This window comes from Copadichromis virginalis, linkage group LG6 (assembly GCF_057382275.1).
Source record: "Copadichromis virginalis isolate Kocher_CV1m ecotype Utaka linkage group LG6, C_Virginalis_male_GT1.1, whole genome shotgun sequence".
NCBI classification, from domain to species: Eukaryota; Metazoa; Chordata; class Actinopteri; order Cichliformes; family Cichlidae; genus Copadichromis; species Copadichromis virginalis.
In genome coordinates, this window is record NC_140623.1 from 9,673,404 (window position 1) to 9,696,686 (window position 23,283).

General features: G+C 42.3%; 4 protein-coding genes across 6 annotated transcripts; 2 read left to right on the plus strand and 2 right to left on the minus strand.

The window, feature by feature from the left end:
- The first annotated feature begins 270 nt into the window (after positions 1–270).
- LOC146707174 (uncharacterized) lies at positions 271–3,763 on the plus strand. Of its 2 annotated transcripts, XM_085458508.1 has the most exons (4): positions 271–529; positions 1,833–2,990; positions 3,081–3,234; positions 3,465–3,763. In XM_085458508.1, exons 1-2 carry the CDS (start codon positions 478–480, stop codon positions 2,846–2,848), a joined length of 1,068 nt encoding a protein of 355 aa, XP_085314634.1. In that variant the 5' UTR covers positions 271–477; the 3' UTR covers positions 2,849–2,990; positions 3,081–3,234; positions 3,465–3,763. The 2 variants fall into 2 exon arrangements, with proteins under 2 accessions (XP_085314634.1, XP_085314633.1); XM_085458507.1 differs by having other exon boundaries at positions 1,833–3,234.
- Positions 3,764–6,177: 2,414 nt separating this feature from the next.
- LOC146707175 (uncharacterized) lies at positions 6,178–17,288 on the minus strand. 2 transcript variants are annotated; one of them, XM_085458503.1, is made up of 3 exons: positions 17,178–17,288; positions 16,954–17,048; positions 6,178–9,395 (listed from the first exon to the last, which is right to left on the minus strand). In XM_085458503.1, the coding sequence occupies exon 3, from the start codon at positions 9,307–9,309 to the stop codon at positions 7,204–7,206; it is 2,106 nt and encodes a 701-aa protein (XP_085314629.1). In that variant the 5' UTR covers positions 9,310–9,395; positions 16,954–17,048; positions 17,178–17,288; the 3' UTR covers positions 6,178–7,203. The 2 variants fall into 2 exon arrangements, with proteins under 2 accessions (XP_085314629.1, XP_085314628.1); XM_085458502.1 differs by having other exon boundaries at positions 16,954–17,288.
- On the minus strand, positions 13,515–16,478 carry LOC146707176 (uncharacterized). The gene has a single exon (XM_085458500.1). The coding sequence runs from the start codon at positions 15,965–15,967 to the stop codon at positions 13,766–13,768; it is 2,202 nt and encodes a 733-aa protein (XP_085314626.1). The 5' UTR covers positions 15,968–16,478; the 3' UTR covers positions 13,515–13,765.
- A 3,771-nt stretch (positions 17,289–21,059) lies between the features above and the next one.
- On the plus strand, positions 21,060–23,049 carry LOC146707177 (uncharacterized). Its single transcript, XM_085458509.1, has 5 exons — positions 21,060–21,784; positions 21,882–21,993; positions 22,309–22,397; positions 22,510–22,682; positions 22,846–23,049. Exons 2-5 carry the CDS (start codon positions 21,938–21,940, stop codon positions 22,873–22,875), a joined length of 348 nt encoding a protein of 115 aa, XP_085314635.1. The 5' UTR covers positions 21,060–21,784; positions 21,882–21,937; the 3' UTR covers positions 22,876–23,049.
- The last annotated feature ends 234 nt before the right edge of the window (positions 23,050–23,283 follow it).

Sequence of the window (23,283 nt, forward strand, 5' to 3'; positions counted from 1 at the left end):
AACGCCCTGCTAACTTCTAACTCTGTTAAATGTCATAAATTCCGTTTTCATGGATGCCTGGATGTTAAACTCAATTGTTACACCTGGTAGAGCAGAACGCTGATCATTTTATTAAAGATGAAAGACTTTAGACAGTTTTTCAACTCTCAGTAATGCCATAGTGATCGTTTGATATATGGACCTGCAGCGGAGTTTAGACCCAGACACGGCTAGTGAGGTCAGACTGAACAACCGGATAGTTCTATCACGTGCACGTGTACACGTTGACAACCGTAACCATGGCCGCCGAGGGTATATAAATGCTGAACAAGGTTCCAAACGTCTGTTTACACTTGCTCGTGGACTTGTTTCGACCTGCTCCAACCTCAGCCTGTGGAAAGCTAAGTTTTGCAAACTATTTCACTAAAAGCGGATATAACTTGAGAGCAGAACAAGTACTTCATCGTTTGTACTTGTTTTTGTTTTTCAAGTTTGAAGATGGCTCGCCGTGAACCCGGACTCCCCGACTGTCACCTGGACTTCGCTGCAGGTACGTTTGAAAATTTCTTTAAATGTAAATTACTGTAATAATTTAACAAGTTCCAGTGTGAATATCAAGTTTTAACGTGATCAAATATGTGTATTCAAGATTGTTTCCCGTAAATTGTTTGTATGTTTAAAATTTTCCGGGAGAGGTGTAGAAATTATTAACGACTGGTGTATGAATATGAAAAAAAGGTGTTTCTTTGATTTGAAGGCTTCAAATTTGACACTTTTCTTTAAAATGAAATGGTTAAAAATAGCTTAATGGACTAAAATTTGTAAAATGCCCAAAAATCAGTTTCTGTGGTAACGGCATCTTCAAGATGTCATGGCGGGGTCAGAACACGCAGGCGTAAACACACAGATCCAGGTCCCCTCCTGACATCCTTTTCTTCTCCGGATCAAAGGCTTTATTGACATAAACTATATTTTTTCTCTGCTGCAAAACACAAAGATAAAAAAATACAAATAAAATAATATCAAAAGAATATGAAAACAGTAGTAATAATGGCATTAAGACCTATCTTCTGTTACGGTAATGCTTTTAACCTTATTAGATAGCAGAGAGAGATATTGTACACAGGGATATTTACACAGGGATAGCATGTTTACCACAGATTAGATGTATCTGTCCTCACGGCACATTTCTAAATATGTGGATTCTGAGTTAAGAGTTTCTGTTTGTTTGTTTGTTTGTTTGTTTGTTTGTTTGTTTGTTTGTTTGTTTTTGACTTGACCATCATTTTCAGACATACCTGCAGAGCTTTGTGTGTGCAATTCTTACTCTTGCCAAGGAGGTTGTGCTTTTATTTAAAAAAAAAAAATATATATATATATATATATATATATATATATATGTATGTGTATATATATATATGTGTGTATATATATATATGTATGTGTATATATATATATGTGTGTATATATATATATATATATATATATGTATGTGTATATATATGTGTGTATATATATATATATATATGTATGTGTATATATATCTATGTGTGTATATATATATGTGTGTATATATATATATATATATATATATATATATGTATGTGTATATATATATGTGTGTATATATATATATATATGTATGTGTATATATATATATGTGTGTATATATATATATATATGTGTGTGTGTATATATATATATATATATATATATATATATATATATATGTATGTGTATATATATATGTGTGTATATATATATATATATATATATATATATATATGTATATATATGTGTGTGTATATATATATTACATTCCTAATGTTATTTTAAAAATTGTTTCCTCACAGGGCGTCTTGACTATGTGGTTGAACGCCCTGCAGAAGCTCAGGACACTGATACCCAGCGTATCAGCGAAGGTGAGTATGGTGAGTATTTTATCCCTCTCTCACCCTCACCTTCTTCTCATGAAGCATCAGATGCAGATGACGGTGAACAGCAAGGTGAGTATGGTAGGTATTTTATCCCTCTCTCACCCTCACCCTCTTCTCATGAAGCACCAGATGCTGATGACGGTGAACAGCAAGGTGAGTATGGTGAGTACCGCCCCTACTTACCTGTAGATGATGAAGAGGTGAGTGAACAGACTGACAGTTCATCTGACTGGAACGACTCAGAAGAGTGGGGGGATTGGCTTAGCGATGACTCTGGGTATGACACCATGGATGAGAGAGATGATTCCCCTCTCATCCGGGAGCACCCTCCAGAGCCGTTTTGGCACGATTGGCAACGTCCTATTGCTCCAGGTGCTGCCCCCATCGCCATGCCGCCTTTCGGCCAGGCCAATGCCCCACTCTTCCCTCGAGTTGTTGCCCCAGTTGGTGATCCGCCAGCTGCTCCTCCCCCAGCTGCTCCCTCTGCTGCTCCCTCTGCTTCTTCCTCTGCTGCTCCCTCTGCTGCTCCTTCCTCTTCTGCTCCCTCTGCTGCTCCTTCCTCTTCTGCTCCCTCTGCTGCTCCTTCCTCAGCTACTCCCTCTGCTGCTCCTTCCTCAGCTACTCCCTCTGCTGCTCCTTCCTCAGCTACTCCCTCTGCTGCTTCTTCCTCAGCTGCTCTCTCTGCTGCTTCTTCCTCAGCTGCTCCTCCCTCAACTGTTCCCTCTGCTGCTTCTTCCTCAGCTGATCTCTCTGCTGCTCCTTCCTCAGAAAAGAGAAGCAGAGAAGACATCTGCACCGAAGAGGTAAGTGCAAAGAGGTGCAAGGTGAGTGACCAGTTTGATGCCCCTTCAACATCCTCAGGTAGTTTTGGAGTCAGATGTTTCTGGGAGAGGCTTTTTAACCTTTCCCTTGATGACAGTGACTCTGATTAGTTTATGTTAGAATGTGTTTTTAAACTTTGCCTTTGTGTTTTTACAGATATAAGAACATCTGACTTGCACATGTGAAATGTATTGTTTTTTTCTTGAATAATATATGTTTTTCCCAAGCCCTAATTCACCATGCAGGACAAAGGTAAGTCTGTACTTAATCTCAACACAAATAAGTAGAAAAGGTTTAAAAATGATGCAGTGAACTGACTGTAGTCTCTTGTTTTTACATAAGGTATAGCCTGTGGCTAAGAATTCAACACTTCAGACACTCAATGTCCAAGATGGAGCAAACACCCCACCCAGAAGACAGCCTTACCCCGACCAACCCGATGAGAAGGATGGATGACCAAGTGAAAAACGGGAGAGTGGTGCTGTGTTCCAACTATGTAAGTTATCACCTCACATTGACAACAAACTGTATTGAAGACAAAATTCTTCCAATAGTTGGTATAAATCATCATCCTATGTCAGCAGCACTGTAGGTTTAGCTTTATTTATATTTTTCATGTGTATACGTTGGGTTTAAAATTGCTTTTTAACAACATACTGCAGCTACCAACAATGAAAATGCTGTTTTGTGTTAAAATGACGTCTTTCTTGTGTTATTACTTTGCAGGGAAGCTGAGAGTGGACAGAGCTGCACAGAGGACCAAAGATCCACTCTCAGAACTTCATACCTGACTGGCCACAGCACCACCCCGCCTGCACAGAGGGAGTTGTGAACATGCACTTCTGTGTTGGTGGGTTTAGGATCCTCCTCACACTCACACTGATGAAGACTGTCACTGGAAGATGTCTCCATTGCATCAGCAGGACGTAAGCATTTGTAAAATATTACAGTTTGTGATGTTTTATACATATTTTTATTGCATCATTTAAAACTATGAGATATAAAATAAACCAATTTTCATAACATTTTCTGTGTATTTAGTTGTTTTCTTAATAAGTTCTTTGGAACATCATTGCAACCTGTCAGCTTTTTATTGAGGATTTAGAAAGTTGCTGGTGGCCCGAGTGTGTAGAGTGGGGTGTTGTTTTTGTCACATGGTGAAAGTGACCTCATGGGGAGCAAAGAGAACAACTGAACAATTTGGGGATTCACAGACTTTCGTAATCGCTAAAAACAATTAATAAAAATTGTTCTGTGTGAACTAAAAGCTCAAATATAAACCATCCTGACACTGACACAAATGATCTGCTGTTTATAAGCAGGACAGTGTTTTCATGAGCCTGGATGAAGCTAATTTGCATGAGTTTAACCTGCTGGTCAAAAACTTGCATGACTCTGATATCACTCTAACTTTCTTCTGTTTATTTATTCATTTTTGCTAATTGTAGTAGATTAATATGTTCACCAACTGATTGTTGGCCTGAATGTTTGAATGTTTGCAGTTTCAGGTCCTACTGATCAGTTTTAAGTACTGTAGAAAGTGAGCAGCAATTTAATCAAGTCCTGGGATGAAATGGGACAAAAGGGTAATGTGACAGCCACATTAGTTCCCTTCCCTCGTTTAACAATGTGTAAGCAGACTGCTTTAACCTGCAATTTACTGCATGTTGTTAGGCTGCATGGTACAACCACAGTCTGCTAACCACCCGTGGTGATCGAAGGTTTTGAGGTCTTGCTTGAGCTACTGATGAAGTTTTATCAAAGCTTGTTAAGTTTCCCAACCACATTTTATCCTGATGGTCCAAGGCTTACATCTTTATGCTCACAGACGTACTTCTGTAATTAATCAGTGACCGATTTATTACTTTAAGTTACAGTGTGAGGGGCATTAATGAACATAAATCAGATTTAACTGGATTATGTGTTTAGGTCAAGAGACACAGACCTTCATCTTTAAGAGGCTCTTCTTGAATGTCTAATCACGATGTTTGTGTTTGTCTGCAGCATCACTGCAGCAGAGAGGGTATAACACAAGGCCACAGTCATGTGGTATTCTGTCCTGCTATTAAGTGAATAAAATACTGAAAAAAACATCTAGACACTAAATACAGTCACTGTCCACTTCATTAGTTACACCTGCCAGTACTGTTTTGGACCTTCTTTCACCTTCAGAACTGCCTTAATTCTTTGTGGCACAGATTCAACAAAGACCTGGAAACATTCCTCACAGATTTAGTTTCATATTGATATGATAGCATCACACAGTTGCTTCAGGTTTGTCGGCTGTGCATCCATGTTGCAAATCTTCTGATCCACCACATGCCAAAGATAATCTGCTGGATTGACATCCGTTATGAGTATACTGTGGTCATAAAACGATGGACATGGTCAGCAGCACAGCTCAGAGAGCTTGTACCTCTGGAAAGGCCACCTGAAGTTTTCACCAGCGAGTTAGAAAAGAACAGAGGGTTCCTCAAACAGTGTTTCCTAGTGTTTCATCAACAAAGTAGAACTTATTCTTCAGACTGTGCAAAATTTGCTTTCATGGTTATCCTGCTGCGAGGGTGAGCTCTGAGATGGGCCGAAGCCATGCTGAAACCAAACCCAAATTTCATTGCAAAGTGTTTATGACAAAGGATTTAGCTGATGCTGCGGGCAATAGGCTGTTTACCCTTAACCAAAGTGAGAGGAGGTTTAGCTCTTTATCTCACACCTCATCGTCCTTATGACTGCTCCATTGACTCGCTTACTGGTCCTCCTTCACCTTCCAGTAATCAGTATAATTTTTAAACCCAAATGGGTCGTTTCGGTTATTTGAAAATAGCATTTTCAGCAAACACACCAGGAGTCTTTCAGGCCCTAGTCAATGACATCCTTTGTGACTTCATCATCCACATTTTCTTTATTTCAACAATATTCTTAACTTCTCCCAGTTGTTTTATACCTGTCAAGTCCTTCTCAAATGTCTCCTAGAAAAAAACATCTCAATTTAAAAGGTGAGAAATGTGAATTTCATGTTGATTCAGTGTCATTCCTGGGCTTTATTGTTGAAAAAGGTCATTTAAGAGAACACTCAAAGTGGTTGAATGGGCAGTTCCCTCAAACAGGAAGCAGCTTCAACAATTGCTGTTTTGCTGACTTTTACTACCTTTTATGATTTCAGAAAAATAGCTCTATTGTTATCATATTCAAATTTTATTTGTCACACACACAACCATACACTGTATGACATGAGGTGAAATGCTTGTAGCTGTGCAATGCAATGCCCGACCATTAAATGACAGTGGTTTTTGAAGGATATAAAAAAAACAACAACAGCAATAGAATAATATTAAACACAAAGTGAACCCGTCTTCCTTCATTAAATAGGTTCTTTTAGATGTTAAGGAGGAATTGACTTAACCAGGCTGGCGGAGAATGAAGACAACCGGACACCTGCTGCAGATGGGGAATCAGTGAACTTTTATTGAGACAGAGACAACCTCTCAACACAGCTCACATCAGGAGATTCCTAAGATTTTCTGTGAGGATAGGTACATATTCTCTAAAACTTACAGGAGGGGGTTGTGAGGAAAGTGCTGCATTAGCAGAAAAACAACTCCATAAAAGGAAATCGGCCTTGGGTGTTCTAGTCTCTTCGCTTGCAGATATCTTGCACCTGCAGGATGAGGCGATCGCTTCTTATCGCTCTCAAGGCCAAAGTCGTGAGCACATTTTTATTACACAGTTGCACAGTAACTTTAAAGCTGAACAATATTTAAAGCTGAATAATGTTTGATCAGATTATATTTTCTTCAAATCCCCCTTTTGACCCATCTTAAATGGGTCAACACACAAAAATAAGTAACATTCAAAGGAACACAGAGACGTGTCGAAGCCTGGCTCGAAAAACTCCTCGGGTCTTATCATTTGTCTTTATCTGTCATTGCAGATGAGGAGAAAAGAGTCCAGGCACCACCCTGCCCAGGGGTCGGCTGCAAGCAGTCTCGGTTCCCGACGAAAGCAGTAACAGCTGTCCTGCACACAAGGATACAACGAGTCAGTGCAACCAGGGTAGAGACACAAAATTAACAGTTCCTGTAACTCAGCAACCAAAAAGCATAAGTAATGATAAAAATGTGGAGAGTACAGAGTATACTATAATAATGAGAGATATAAACGTGAAAATGTGAAAGAATAAATCAACCGTAAAATAAACCCAGAACGGTAACTGCTAAGGACATTCAAAAGTGAATATGGTAAAAGTGAGGAAGGGGTGTGGAAAAAAAAACAATTTATATCCAGTGGTGGGAGTACACATTCGCTCAGGCTTAAGTCCGGAGACCCTGAGAACATCGCTTAACCCTCACAACCCGACCAGACACAGTTCAACCAGATATATCCTTCAAGAGGAAGTGGGTGAGGGAAACAATTAATAACAAGCCCAATACAAAACACCACAGAGAAACAACCATTCTAGAAGCATTTAAACAAGAGAAAGACGATAATGTTCGTCACCCTCACGATCAGAGTTTTCATCATCCGTTGGCGAGGAGGTGGGAAGTTGACTAGCCAATAAAGGCATCTGCCGGGCGAGATCCTTATCCTCAGGAGAGAGAGCTGTAACAATCAGTCTCTGGAAGAGGGATCGAATGCATGGAATACAACAGCAACCGCAGGTGACTAGGACAGCAACAAAAACTGAGATGGAAACTAGGATGGAAGCTACAAGGGCCTTATATTTGCCAAACATGTTAAGCCAAGAGTCCCACATGGCAGTATCAACGCCCGAGTGTGCCTTCATTTTAACAGTAAGAGCTGTGAGACCAGTAATAGCTTTAGTGAGGGAACCATCAGGAGCTGTGTTATTGGGGATATAGGTACAGCACTCCTGACCAAAAAGGCTGCAGACTCCGCCTCTTTCTGCGAGGAGAAAATCCGTTGCGACCCTGTTTTGGAAAGCCATTAGGGAAGTGGCAGATAACTGTGCATGCACAGCTTCAAAACCATCTCGAGTGTAATTAGCCAACAGTTGCACATTAAAGTGAATGTAGTTAATTCTGTCTACATTCGCATTTATTTCAACCATCCAAAGTATCGAGGCCCATCCTGCTTTAACCTGGTCTCGCAGTTTATATTCATCGGGGACCCCACGGGGTATACCTACAGCATCAATATAGGTTGGATTATGAGCTGAACCTGGGATTAGAGAACGTTTAGAGCGGCGTTCAGAGGAGGATGGGAGGCCAACTTCGTGTACTTCTATAGAGAGATCTACTGGAGTGACTAAAACAGGTAAAATAAGAGTTATGAGAGCGCAAAGACCTGACGCATCCCGAGGGAAACCATCATATAACTTGTTATTGCCACACCACCACCACAAATCAGCCCTAGCCGTAGGTCGGAAGTTTGGTTTCATAACCGTCATCTCAGTGCACCAAGAAGAGTTCAAGCTACCTAGTTTTACTGCATTGCCAGTCAGGTTAATACAAGTGAAATTGTTCACAGCTACATCTGAAGAAAAGAAAGGTGGTTTATTAGAGACCGAGCGTTGAGTTTTAGGAAAGTGGTTTTCCAGATATGAGCAATGACCTCGTTTTGTATTGTTCATAAGATGCAGGAGGCATGCACTATTGACTGGCGCCGGTACGACTCTTAAAGTGGGGCGGGCTCCCATACACACTATGCAGTCGGAAGCCGTCTTGTCAGCAGCTTGTTCAGCTAGTAGTAACCAGTTGTTTGTTGCTCCAGAAATACCGGTTAGAATTTGGAAGAGGTCATCTTTAGACATTTTATTTGTGTCTACAATGCGTATTCGGCCGTTTCTCCCCCCGTTTGTATATGTCACCGGAGGGCCATTAAAGGTGGGGTTATCATCTTTAACTACAGAGCTTGGAGCTGCACCAACGCTAGGGCATATTTCCATTTGCCAATACAGGGCGGTGCGATCAGTCCAAGGGGCAAGTATAAATTGTTGACAGGAGGTCAAGGCCAGATCCTTTAGGGTAAAAATTAAGCCTGAAAGATCCGGTTTTTTTGCTATTCTGAGCATATTTTGGTTTCTCCAGTGCAAAGCCTGACCCCTAGAGTGCTTGGACCAATCGAGGTCCGTTTCTGACACTAAACTGGACCACTTCCACTGATGCCAACCTCCCAGGGTTATATACCACACTGAGGAGGAGAGATGTACTGCAAGGTTAAAAAGATCCCCCCCTTGGTCTTTGGTGACGGGAGTGACTGGGAAGCTAGCGAAATCTATTTCGACTACCCAACTTTTATTGTTGGGGACACAGAGAGTAATCATTCTAGTCGTACTTGGGGTACAGGAGGTAACCGTGTCTCGTTTCTTTCTAAATGGAGCGGGCGTGGGCAAAACTGGAGAGGAAGTGGTGGGCAAGACCCTAGGGGCTACATTTGTCAGATTGGGACTGTCAGAAGGGGGCGAAGCTTTTGAACTTGAAGGTGTCAGAAATGTCGGGGGCCCTTCACAGATCAGGATTATGCCAATGGGAATGAGACCCAGGGCCAGGAAGCAAACAAAGACGCAACATCTTTGCCTGCATGTCATTTCAGGGGGAAAGGGCCAAGACATGTTTACTTAGCTTGGATGTCTTCTAATAGAGGATGATGGGGCACAGAAAGGTGGTCCAGTTCCCCCCACCTCGCCAAGGGCGTGTTCTAGGAATTAAAGAGCAACAAAAAGTATCAGTGACACAACTTTAAATGAGCTTTCAGCGGTTAAAACTATTGCAATGTAAAATGTAAATCTTAAAAACTCAAGCCAATATAAAAGCAAAGTCATAAAAGATGTTAAAAATAGAAAAATAAAAATGTTTAGTTCAGTATGAAGAACACCCCCTTTTGTAACCAGCCGGCTTGTAGGTTGAGTTTTGGCTCCCTCAAGTGGTTGGTGATGCTGTTGCAGCTCCTTCTGACAGGTCCTTCTGCACCTCTCTCAAGGTTCTTCCTGGTTCGGTGGCAGCAGCGCACTGTGTGTAATGAAACCAGGTGTCACCTTTCCCTTCGAGCCTGACAGCGTGGGAGGTCCGCTCTGTTATGCGGTAAGGGCCTGTCCAGCGAGGCTCAGCCCACTTTCTCTTTGTGACTTTCAGGAGGACGTAGTCCATTCCAGGTGTAGCCGCCTCTTTCAGCTCTTGCTGGTTTCTTTCAGCGACCTGTGAGGAATACTGGGCAACAAAACTGCGGAGCATGTTATAATATGTCCTCGGATCGAGGTCTGAATCAGCTTCATCCGACATTAACAGGCGAGAGGAGGGGCCAGGAAAAGGCCTGCCATGCTCCAACTCAAATGGAGTGTAACCAGAGGTTTGATTTACTGAGCATCTTATGGACATTAATGCAAGAGGCAATGCCTTAACCCAATCTAATTTGGTCTGTGCACAGATTTTAGCCAATTTAGTTTTTAGAGTTTGATTCATCCTTTCCACTTTCCCCTGGGATTGGGGGTGGTAAACTGAGCCAAACTTATGTTTCAAACCTAATGCGGCTTCAACCCTCTGCAGATCGTGGTTCCTGAAATGTGAACCATTGTCCGACCTTATGACCTCGGGAAACCCATGCTGTGGTATATAATGATTAATCAGACACTTCACCACAGTTCTACTGTTTTCACTTGCTGTCGGCCAGGCTTCTGGCCAACCTGAAAATGCATCCACAGCCACCAGCAGGTACCTGTAACTACCTACCCTGTCCACCATGTCTGTGTAATCAATGATTATTTCTTTCCCTGGGCAAAGTGGGATGGGGAAGTACCCTGCTATTGGCTTGAAGGCGGGCTTGATTCCAAATTGGTTGCACTCCTTACAGGTTTTAACCATGTATTTTGTCATGTCTTTTAGATAAGGGTGCCACCAGGCGGCTAAGTTCCTCATCATTTGTGCAGGTCCCACATGCCCCACTCCATGTGCCTCTTCCATTGCTGTCTGTCTGACCCCTGGCGGTAGAATGGGCCTTCCATCTGGGCCACGCCAAACATCTGTGTTTGTGGCCCCTCTTGTTACCCATAATGATTTTTCCTGGGGGCTGGCTTTGTCCTGTAACTCTCTGATTGTGGCTAGGCCTAGTTGTATGGGTGGTCTTTCTGGAGGGGGTGTGGCTTCTGGGTCCATTACCATAATCAGGGAGGGTAAGTAACCAGCTGTCTGCTTAGCTACTAAGTCGGCCTGTTTGTTACCTAATGCCACTAAGTCCAATCCGGCACTGTGTCCTTTGCATTTTACCACTGCCACCTTAACAGGTAACAACAGTGCTTCCGCTAATTCCCTCATTTCTATCTCATGTTTAATAGGCTTTCCGCTGGCTGTCAAAAAACCAGCTCTTAGCCACTGCTTGAGCTCCACATGCACTGCTCCCACAGCATAAGCTGAATCACTGTATATATTCACTTTCTGTCCCTTTCCCATCCTTAAGGCTTCAATCACCGCTCTCAGTTCAGCTCTCTGTGCAGACTGTTGTCCTGTCAACTGCTCTGCCTTCACTGTTTTCCATCTCATGTCTGTCTGTTCCACTATTGCCCATGCAGCCTTCAACATTCCACTTTCAGTTCTGAAACAACATCCATCTGTGAACCAATCTTTTTCTGCATCCATTAGAGGTTCTGCCTGCAAATCTGGCCTGATTTTCTCCTGTACCTGCACAACCTCTTCACACATATGTGGTTCCCCTGATCCCATGTGATCAGCCATGTTTATGCCTTCATGTGAGTAGGTGATGTGTGGTGCTTCCAAAATGGTACTGAGGCGTCTCTGCCTGAGTGAAGTGAGTGTGAAGGCCTGTGAGGAGACGTAGGCCACCACACTGTGTGATGTCAAAATTTTTAGTGGGTGGTTCATCACTATGTGTGCTGTTTTCTGAATGATTTTTGCAAGTCCAGAAACGTGTTGTGTGCACGGTGGGTGGCGTTTTTCAGTGTTGTCAAGCATTACGCTTACATATGTCAACACTTTTCTCTCTCCCCCTTTTTTCTGGAACAGGATACCATTGATATGGGTTCCAGTTCCAGAAACATCAAGATGAAAAGGCAAAGCATAATCTGGCACAGCAAGGTCAGAGGCGACAGAAAGCTGTTGTTTTAACTTTATAAACGCCTGTTCTGTTTCTGTAGTCCATGAGAGGGGAGCAGAGAGGTTTCTCATGCCTTGTTCATTTACCAAAACGCGCAAAGGGGAAGTAAGGCCAACATAGTCTGGGACATAGGTCCTGCTGTAACCAGTCAGGCCCAAAAATGACAACATGTCTTTTACAGTTAGAGGTTTTGGATGGTGCAAAATGGAGTTCCTGTGTTCTGGGGACAAGGAAATACCGGACTGTGAGACCATGCGGCCTAGAAAAGAAACCTGTTTTCTTGCAATCTGTAGTTTGTTTTTGCTCACTTTAAAACCTGTGTTGGCCAGGTGGTGTAGTACCACTCTGGTGGCCTCCAAACAGATGTCAGCCGTGGGGGCAGACAGCAAAAGGTCATCCACATATTGTATTAACATACAGTCAGATGGTAGTGGGCAGGTTTGTAAAAGTTCTTTCAAACACTGATTAAACAGTCCTGGGGAGAGGGCAAATCCCTGTGGTAAGCGAGTGTAACGCCATTGTCGGCCTCTAAATGTAAATGAGAAAATGTCACGCAGTGACTCACGAAGTGGGAGGCAGAAAAAGGCATTAGCCAAGTCAATGCAGGTGAACCAGGCATGAGATGGTGGGAGGTTGGTCAAGGCAACATAAGGATTAGGCACAGGCAAAGTAGGAGTGCCAAGTAAGGCATTAATCCTTCTCAAATCATGTGCCATTCTGAACTTCCCCGTGCCTTTTTTCTCAACGGGTAGGATGGGCGTGTTCCACTTAGAGCAGGAGGGCTCCAAGACACCGGCAGTGACCAAACCAGAAATTGTTTCTGCAATCCCAGCCTCAGCCTCCGGTCTGTGTGGGTACTGAGGCTGCCACAAAGGGGTAGCAGATGACAGTTGAAAAGAGACTGGCTCCACATCAACTAAACCTACATCTGTGGGTCCAAGGGACCACAAACAATCTGGAAGAGAGTCGAGTAAAGGCGCAGCATCACAGTGGTCTGTGTGTTCTCTTCCATGTGACCCGCTGACCACTCCATGTTGCAGTGTTGAGGAATTAAAGCAATCATTTAAAATTTGGTATGTCTTGGTAGATGGAGAAAACAAAACCTGTGGGAGTTTTGTAGGTGTCCAGTCAGTGGCCGCAAGGGAACGTTTAACCATTCCACCCAGCTCCTTAGCCTGGTGTCCAGGATGTAAGGCCAGTGACACATGGGGAGCTGCCTCATCAGACATCATGTACCACTGTAATTGATCTGTTGTTAAAGTAACCGCTGCTGCCACTCCCTCCGGTGCCGCAAAAATGCACGACATGTTCAGAGACCAAGCCCGCCCCTCACACTGCTTTTGGAACATGTGCTGGTACCAGGTGGTGTCATGCCTGTCATAAAACAGTGTAACATGAGGTGGGTCAGGGGGAGGGACATAAGGATGTAGAAGTGAGAGCCACGGCCGCCATTGCTGAAAAGCAGTCCAAACTCCTGGTTCAGCAGGTGTTTCAACTTCCAATAATGCCCAGTAGATGTCAGCAGAGTCCGCCAAACAGGAGGAGGGTTGCAGCAGAAACTGACCACCGCCCTCTGGCCCATCAGAGCAGGGAATTACAATCCCAGTAGGGAGAGTCACAGTTAGGCCTTGTGAAGAGCAGAGTATTGTGGCTCCTAATTTAATCAACAAGTCTCTTCCCAGTAAATTCACAGGCGCCTGTTTTGAACAAACATAGCTGTGTAACAAGGTCTGATCTCCAACCGTTGTGGGGAGGGGCACGGTGTAAGGCAGAGTTTTAGGTTCCCCAGATATGCCCACCACTGTAATCACTCTGTCAGTAAGTCTTTCACGAGCAACATCCTTAATGGTGGAGTACGTAGCTCCAGTGTCCACTAAAAAGCTGCTTCTTCTTCTATCTACAGTTATGGACAGCATAGGGTCCGCCGTTGTCCCTTCACCGTCCTGGGCAGTCTGTGGGGTGTCCTATAGCTGGGGACCACCCTCGTAATACTCCCACCCCATCACAGGCATCTGTGGGGCCGGGGGCACCACAGCACCACGAGGTCCACCTCTGTGGCCAGGATGCTGATAGGGCCCACCACGGGCTCCCCTGCCTCTTCCAGCAGCCGGGTTCAAAGGGCACGCTTTAGCCCAGTGTCCAGGTTGTCCACACCGGAAACAAACATACATCTGGCCTCCCCTACCACCTCCCATCTGACCCCTTCCCCTGAAACCACCTCTGTTTCCTCCAAATGGGGAACCTCTCTGCCCATAAGGGGCCGGGGAGTGATAAGCACCATACTGGGGGGGCTGTGGATCAGTTGGCCATGGGTTCGGATACAAATCAGGGGCAACTGGACCAGGAGGGGGAGCCGCAGCGGCCACAAGCTGCTTTTTAGGCTTGTCACCTTTTCCACCCAGGTCGTTTTTAGCTTTCTGCAGCTGAACCTTCAACAGTTGCAACTGTAAATCTTCGACGCTCTCCGCTTTATCATCAGACTTAATCTGCACTTTGTTAAGATTAAAAATCAAATGTTTCTTCCAGATTGCAAAGTCACAGTCCTGCAAATCAGGATTATCCTCCATTTTCTGGCTTACTGACTCCGGAATGCCCCTCAGCACCGCCCTTCTAAACCACATGCTCTGTGAACAAGTCCTACTGGGGTGATGACCTGTATGGTTCACCCAGTCTTCAACAGCCTGATTTAGATAATGGGTGGGATTTTGCTTTCCCTCCCATTTAAATTTCTGTAAGGTGCCTTGATTTTTGGGTGGGAATTGTTTGCGCAGGGCCGGTCCAATAAACCTCAAGGCCTGCATTAGTGGCACCTCGTTCTCATGCATGGTAGTACCCGCATTTTGTTCCAGGTCCGCTGCCTGAGATCGGGATGTGCACCTAGTTATAATAGCTCTAAAATCTCCCAGTGCGAGGTCCTGTCCAGCTGTGTATTTATCCAAACCAGCCAACCAGGCATTCCCTCCCTCCGTTATGTCAGGGAGTTTGTCCACTAGGGCCTGGACATCTCCGAATGAATAAGGTTGATACACTGGTCTACGTTGCGCTTTAGTCTGGACCAGGGGAAATATGCCTGGAGGCTGAGGCACAGGGCCCTTAGATCTAGTCTGATATCGTAAACTGGGAGGGGTAGAGGGGGGTGTATTGTTAAGGTCACTGAGTTCATCATCAGTATCCTCAGTTCCTTCCCCGCCTGGTGGGGAAGCAGTGTCAGCAAAAACGTGGGCTAAACTCATCTGTGTTTCCGGATCCTGACGGCCCACCAAAGACATGGTAACTGTGACATTTGGTGAAGTGCCAGGCTCAGTTTTTGCAGTAGCGGTCAGATCTCCTTTAACAGCGACAGGAGTGCTGGCAAAGGGGTTGGACCGGGAAAGAGGGGCTGACGCAACACGATTATTCACCTGGACCACTGACCTATGTTCATTTAAGCAGCTGCGTAATGCTGCTTCTTGATCAGTTAATTGTTGTTCAGTGGGTTCCTGTCTGTTCATTCGAACCGCAAATGGTGCGCTCGCAAAGGGGTCAGTTAGGCCCTCAGATCCGGTTCCAAAACAATGGGACATAGAAGAGGGGGCTCTACTACTAGCTGAGGATGTCGCCGACAGAGAGGAGCTTCCTGGGCAAAAATGCTTGGTATCTATGGGAGTTGGAGCTACGGGCGGTTCTTCTCCAATAGTCATTATTCCACCAGAGATATTAAGTACCGGATATATGCCTGCTGAGGGAGGAGTTGAGGCAGAATAGGGAGGTGGCTGAGACCTATTTTTCTTCATGTGTGGTTTTGCAGTTTCCCATAAACACACCCAGTGATTAAATTTAACTTTGCGGCCTGCGTGCTTATCTGCTTCCTTTCTGTGTCTCACCCCGCTCATCACACCTGCACCTGCTGCTGCTGAGTTGGCTTCTTCCTCTTTCTCTTTTGCCTGCATAGCCTTATTCTGCCAAATTATTCCCCAGTTACCACTACTCCCCTCAGCCTTTCCCTTTTCTTTCATTAACCTTTCAGCTGTTTTCCTCAATGACTCTTTCTGCTTTTTTGCTTCTTTAGGCTGGTGTGTGGAGTTGATGACTGTCTCAACACATGTTAATTGTTCTCCCAATGTGCTAAGAATAACACCGGGACCCCAACCATCATCATTAATTTCTCGATCTAATTCTCCATCCATTTTACTGTCAATGGAGGAGTGTTCTTTTATTGATTTTAAAGGAGAATTTGGGCCAGCTGGGTTTCTGCCTCTGTTAGGCACTAACAGCTGGGGCGCTGCTTTAAAGGTGAGTCAGCACTGAAATATCCCTTCAGGTGTTACCAAGCTTCTACCAAACCGGAGTCTGGCGGGTAACCTTGCCTAGAGCTTCCTGATAGGGGTGCTAGTTGGTTGTCACCTTGTTCACACGTCTCATTCACACTTCATACATTACCTGCAGTCACTCATTACCCTCCTTATGTATGTAATAAATGTGTAAAAAAAAAAAAAAAAAAAAATTCTATGTGTGGTGTATTATTTTAACCAAAAGAGGAACCTAGTTCCTTTAATTGTGTAATCTGTGAACAACGGAGAACCAAACTGTCCTGCCCAGTGTTCCACAGCAAGCATTCAGCGTGTATTTATGTGTGTCCAATATCAAACAGAACATCAAACATTTAAAACACTAAAATCATCGGGGTTTTAAGAAGAGATCCGTTTTCTCCTATTGATTAAAGGGACCCCTCCTTTGGACTCCAACCAGTACTTCTCCTTTTTAAGTTTTAGAGGATCTTTTCTAATAAAGTCCTCTGGGCCTTCCTAACCCTTCTGTAGTTTAGAGAATATTACTAAAAAATATTCTCAAGGCCTTTAACCTTTTAATTTGTTTAGAAAGGCGTTACTAATAAACCCTTTCAAGGTCCCAGACCTGCACTGAGGTATATATCCGACACCGGAGAGCAACCCGTCGGCTGCAACCGTGGTCAGACCTCAGTTCACTCTTATCTTTATTCACTTATTCACTTATTTCTTATTCACTTATCTCTTATTCACTTATTTCCTATTCACTTGTCTGATTCTCAACAAGCCTTAAGTAAGCCAGACAATTTTGGTTATGAATTACTAGGAGTTTGGACACTAAGTATTTTTATAATGTTCAATATAGCAGAAATAAAAGGTCTGCTTACCTTGTTTTTGTGTGCACACAGCTTTTGTCCAAACTCCGTTCACTCAGACCACGGCCGATGTCCTCCCATCCGTTCCAGTTGACCTGGAGCGGATCCTGTTCCGTGACGCCAATTGAAGGATATAAAAAAAACAACAACAGCAATAGAATAATATTAAACACAAAGTGAACCGTCTTCCTTCATTAAATAGGTTCTTTTAGATGTTAAGGAGGAATTGACTTAACCAGGCTGGCGGAGAATGAAGACAACCGGACACCTGCTGCAGATGGGGAATCAGTGAACTTTTATTGAGACAGAGACAACCTCTCAACACAGCTCACATCAGGAGATTCCTAAGATTTTCTGTGAGGATAGGTACATATTCTCTAAAACTTACAGGAGGGGGTTGTGAGGAAAGTGCTGCATTAGCAGAAAAACAACTCCATAAAAGGAAATCGGCCTTGGGTGTTCTAGTCTCTTCGCTTGCAGATATCTTGCACCTGCAGGATGAGGCGATCGCTTCTTATCGCTCTCAAGGCCAAAGTCGTGAGCACATTTTTATTACACAGTTGCACAGTAACTTTAAAGCTGAACAATATTTAAAGCTGAATAATGTTTGATCAGATTATATTTTCTTCATTTTACAGTATTTACAATTTACAGGTTATTACAAAATTTACAGATTTTACTTAGAAATTTACAGTAAAAATGTGCAACTAGCAGAAAGAGATTATAAATTATAGGAAGTGTGCATGAAGAAAAACCAGAGTGCGTGTGGTGATGTGATGTGTGTGAGAGTCCAGTCCTACACCTGGTTCAGGGCCCGAATATCCACATTTTCTTTATTTCAACAATATTCTTAACTTCTCCCAGTTGTTTTATACCTGTCAAGTCCTTCTCAAATGTCTCCTAGAAAAAAACATCTCAATTTAAAAGGTGAGAAATGTATGGAAGCCCGTTTCCGCCACTAAAAAAAAAAAAAAAAAAAGCTAGTATCCATAACTCGAAATTTCGAGTTAGCTCTGCCAATCAAAAATATACGTGAATGCGGTCGCTTTCTTGTTACCCGGAAGCATATTACGCAGGACCGCGCACTCAAAAACGGATCCCAAAAAATTAAAGTATGTTTGCTGATAGTAACACCATGTGATTCAGCTAATAACACAGGGATTTCATCATTTGTGAAGCCAGGCTGAAAACACTCAGCAATCTGTGCATCATGTAATTTGTGTAATACATCATTGGTATTTACCTCATTTTAAAGCCTGACAAGGACTAGATTATATGATTTACATCCTGATATGTTAAATTCTAGAAACCTGTCCTTAGTTAAATGCAGGAGTGAAGTAAATGTACAGATTTATTCCACCACTGTCAGCATCTCAGAGACACAGCAACATTAACTGTTAAAGGAAAAATCTTCTTTTCCCCCACTGTCTGTGAAATCTATGATCTGTCCCTGTGTCTTTGTAAACGTGACTCTACAGAGAGGCAGGGAGAGTATGTGGTGTGTGTTTAATGCTCACACACTAGCTGTAGACTCTCCACTAAAGCTTGTGTAGCTGACAGTGATGGGATTTCCGGCTCTTTTTAGAGAACCGGCTCTTTCGGTTCGGCTCACTAAAAAGAGCCGGCTCTTTCGGCTCCAAAAAGGCTCTTCAGGTTGTTTTGTTGCTTTAATTAATTTATTATTAACAACAATATAAAATTATGCACAAAAGGAATTACTAATGTAAAAAAAAAAAGTGGTTTTATTTTTATATGTTTATATATAAATATATGCGGTGGCCCCCAGAGACAAAACACGTACAAACTCCAAACACATTTCTAGCATGAACTGAACTTCCAAAACAGAGCTACCTAGATCACTTAAATTACACAACTGAAAGCATGAAACCATATGTGTATTGTTTGTGTATTTATACACAAGCATTCATAGTCAAATAATTTTTTTAAAAAAAGTTCATTTACCTGTTACTACCACACACCAAATCCGGTCGTTGGTACTTGCTGGCTTGTGTAGCCACTAGGTAACAAAAGTTCAACACTGCGCCCTAGCATCCTGGAGCACTTCTGTTGTGTTTTGTACGTGTTTTGAGTTTTTATGTGCTTCGGAGTTTGTACGTGTTTTTACGTGTTTTGGAGTTTTTACGTGTTTTTTAGTTTTTACATGCTTTGGAGTTTGTACGTGATTTGGAGTTTGTACGTGTTTTTACGTGTTTTGGAGTTTTTACATGTTTTGGAGTTTGTACGTGTTTTTACGTGTTTTGGAGTTTTTGCATGTTTTGGAGTTTGTACGTGATTTGGAGTTTGTACGTGTTTTGGAGTTTGTATGTGCTTTGTCTATAGGGGCCACCGTAAATATACTTTTATTTATTCACTCCACATAAAATGTAATACATAAATCATATAATACAAAAACCAACTATTCACATTTCAACTTTTAACTATTTAAATTTTCAGCTTTTTCCTTTTACAAATTTAAAGTGAAACAACACAAAACACTGCAAGCCACAACACAATTAAATATAAATTATAATATGAAAACAAAAAGAAGATGCACATTCTCTGTCATATGGACCTGCATGAATAAACTTTCCGAATCCTTTATCATCTGCAACTGAAAATAGTTGTGGATGATTACTATACCTTTCTAATGTGATGTTGTTGTCCCTGGCTCTGTCTCTCCCTCTGGCTCTGTTCGTGTGCTACTGAGTAGGGGTGGGTTTTTATAATCGATTCATCGATTAAAATCGATTCTGGCTTGGATAACGTAAAATCGATTCATTAAAATCCTGAATCGATTTTTTAATATAAATTTATTTTGTCCGAAATGCCAGAATCTCTGGTGACATCTCACAAAATTTCAAGAACCACCAAACAGTAAATGAGAGCAGGTACAGGGATTCTTCACATAGACTTAAACACAGGGCGTGACCCGCGGATCAGAATCAGTTAGATGTCGCCTTTCTCACAGTCGGGGCTGAAAGTGAAAGCCGACAGCTCGCTGATCCGGGTCCGCGCTTTGTGTTCACGCCCTTTATGCGCTGATTCTAAGGCTGTTAGTGTGATGTCTCTCCAAACAATATTGACCGAACCAGCAGCAAAAGAAGATCCAAACGCTTCACATAAACATCGTCATGAATTCACTCTTTTACTGTTTTGCTTCCATTGCGATGCGCAGCTCTCTCTCTCTCCCTCTCTCCCCCCCCCCCCCCCCCCCTCTCTCGAACAGTTTCGCTTTCTTCATTATTCGCTTGCTTGTTACGCACAAGTCTACTGTTGCTTACAGCGCTGTCGGCCGCTGTTTTTTTCCCTTTTACATTCTTCCGAAAAGAAAACCTCATTTCTGCTGTTCAATACTGAACAAATTTAAACTTTTTAAAATTATTCAAAATGCAAAATGCTTAGCCGTGTGTCTAATAAAACCGCTGTAACGTCAGAGGTAATGTTGATTAATTAATGGTTTTCTTTCGTTTTTGATGTACTGCAGAATATTTTTTATAAAATCCCAGGCCAGGAAAATCACCTACATGTTTTTCTGTGTTTTATCTTCAGCTACTTTGACACAAAGGCATCTGCTGTGATGCTCACAGCTTGGATAAAGTCTTGCGAGTGTCAGCTTCCTTTTTATAGATACAAAAATATGTAAATGTACTGATCTGAATTATATTTCTGACTGTCAAAATTTCCCAGATTTAAATTGAATCGAATCGAATCGAATTAAATCGAATCGTGGATCGAATCGATTCGGGACCTTGTGAATCGGAATTGAATCGATTCTAGAAATCAGTGACGATACCCAGCCCTACTACTGAGTGTAACTACCGCCCCTCCCCCCTCTGCCCAGCTTAAAGCAGGGCTCTAGACTAACTTTTTGACATGGGCGCACTGGTACGGCGTACCGGCACAAAAGTTAGGCGCACTCAAATTTTTCAACCGCATCGTTTAACACCGCAGTTTTACATGTGCACTTTCTTTGGGGGGGGGTAGTCCATACAGACAATATTCATTTCTAAATTATTAACTAACAAACTTGTGCTTAAATTGCTTTGTCAATATTGTAGAAGATGTTAAACTTAATCATCATCTTGGCCTGACAACCTGTTTGCTGTTGCATGCTGCTGAAAGGCAGTGGGGAGAGGGGACGCTTGGGCAGTGCATTTATTGCAGCATACAATGTGTTTTCTGGATACATTGTGCTTTTTCAGCATTCAAAGATTGATGGCACCGTGTCAGAGCACTGGCTATGAATTTCAGACGAATCAGGCCTTAACTTAACACAAAAGTTATCAATAGTTCTTTTCATCTTTTCTTATTACCCACAGCTACATCCACTCTGTTGGGCCTAGGCTGCTCACTAGGGCTGCGTATCATCAGTGATTTCAATAATCCATTTGATTCCGGTTTCTCAAAGTCCTGATTCGATTCAATTTAGCCTCAGACAGTCAGAAATATTATAATTCTGATACTTTATCAGTACTGATACATGTGAGACTTCATCAGAATTGTGAACATCAAAGTAACTGAGAATAAAACACAGAAAAACATGAAGGAGATTTTCCTGGTCTGGCTTTTTATAGCAGATAACCTTAAAAATATTCTACAATATTCTGCAATTTTGAATAATTTTAAAAAGTTTAAATTTCTTCAGTGTTGAACAGCAGAAATTAGGCTTTCTTGTCAGAGGTCATTTAAGTGAAAAAAGAAAAGAAAAAGACAGTGGCCGACAGCGGTGTGAACTAGTGATGGGATTTCCGGCTCTTTTTAGTGAGCCGGCTCACTAAAAAGCCGGCTCTTTCGGCTCCGAACCGGCTCACCTATGCACCAGTCCGACTTCTAATAAGCCATGGTGGGTATCATCTGGATTGGTGTTGTATAAATGTAACAATAACAAGTTTTTCGTGTCCTAATTTATGTCTGGCCATATATTGTGTTTGTACTTCCAGACACATTTCACGAAGCAGAACGCAGTCTTCAGAAATATCTAAGTGAACACTGTGATATGTCTGACCTTCAGTCCGAAGCTGAAACTCAGACCAGTCATAAAAGAAAGCACAAGTAAAACTTTTTTTATTTCACAAACATATCTTTGATTGCTAAGAATTTATGATCTTGTCTTTTATACATATCTGTGGTGCTTGCATACTGCTATATCACCACATAATATAGTCCAAAAAGTGGAAGCTTGTAAACTTTTTATAAATGCAAAGCCGTGTACACTTGTGCACTTCAAAAATTCCTTGTATACTGTACCTTCTTGCACATCTCCGTTTCCTGTGTGTGTTGTTATAAATCAAACTGTAACTTTAGGAAAAAATATTCCAAAAGCACATTTGTAATTACTTATGACCGTTTTCAACTTTTTTTCTTTAGACCAAATCCCCTGTACACATATAGTGACTCAGAGGATGAGCAGCCCACAAAGAAATGGTTTCCCCAGGCCCCTCGAGTGAAAATACCAGGTAATAAAATACTGTCTAGTGTCTTTGTACATATCTGTGTGTGACACAAGGAAACTTTTGATAAGTTGTCTGTATTCTTAAATACTTAAAAAAAATTATCTTTTTCTGTCAGACCTGACGAGAGCTGTTAACGAACTCTGTGAGGAGGTCAGAGCCATCCGCAATACCGGCTGCAATGAATCGGTAGATGCTGGGGTACTGCCTCTGGATTTGCCCTTGCACAACATTGAGGAGCTAAACAATGCAGAGCCAGCTCTTCAATCACAAGAGGCAAATAAGGCAATGGTAAGTATATAAAGGTTATGTACACTTTGTAACTATAAAGTGTAATAGCTGTCAGATGTGATTTAAATACATAACAACGGCCTGTTGGTTAAACACACAAGCACTTGCATACACATTTAAGACATGAGACACGCTAATTCCATCTCTTAAAATGTGTCTATAGGTGAGACGCTTTGCCTTGATTGGAGCCTGACGCAGCAGTTAGGGGCAACTCTATGTCCGAGTTTGTCTTTGCACAAGCAGTGCAGAAATGGCTCCGATACGCCCCAGATTGTTTGGGTGGTGCAGGACGCACATCATGCAAAAAATTACAAACTTCTGTGAATCATATAAACGTAAATAGGAAACTGTCTTTTAATAAAGTATTTAGCAAATGAAACATGCCTATTGACCTTTTTTTGTTTATTTTTTTTCTCTCTTACATCACATGCAATGCTTTCTTATTTTAGGATATTAATATTGACATGATACATTGTGAGACATTTGGGGGTTTTTTTATAAAGGGTGTCCAATTTAAGGAATAAGTACAATTATGTGTTTAGGTGGTTGAAGTATTGATGGAAACATGCAGTAGTTTAGTATTGGTTAAAATACCTATAAA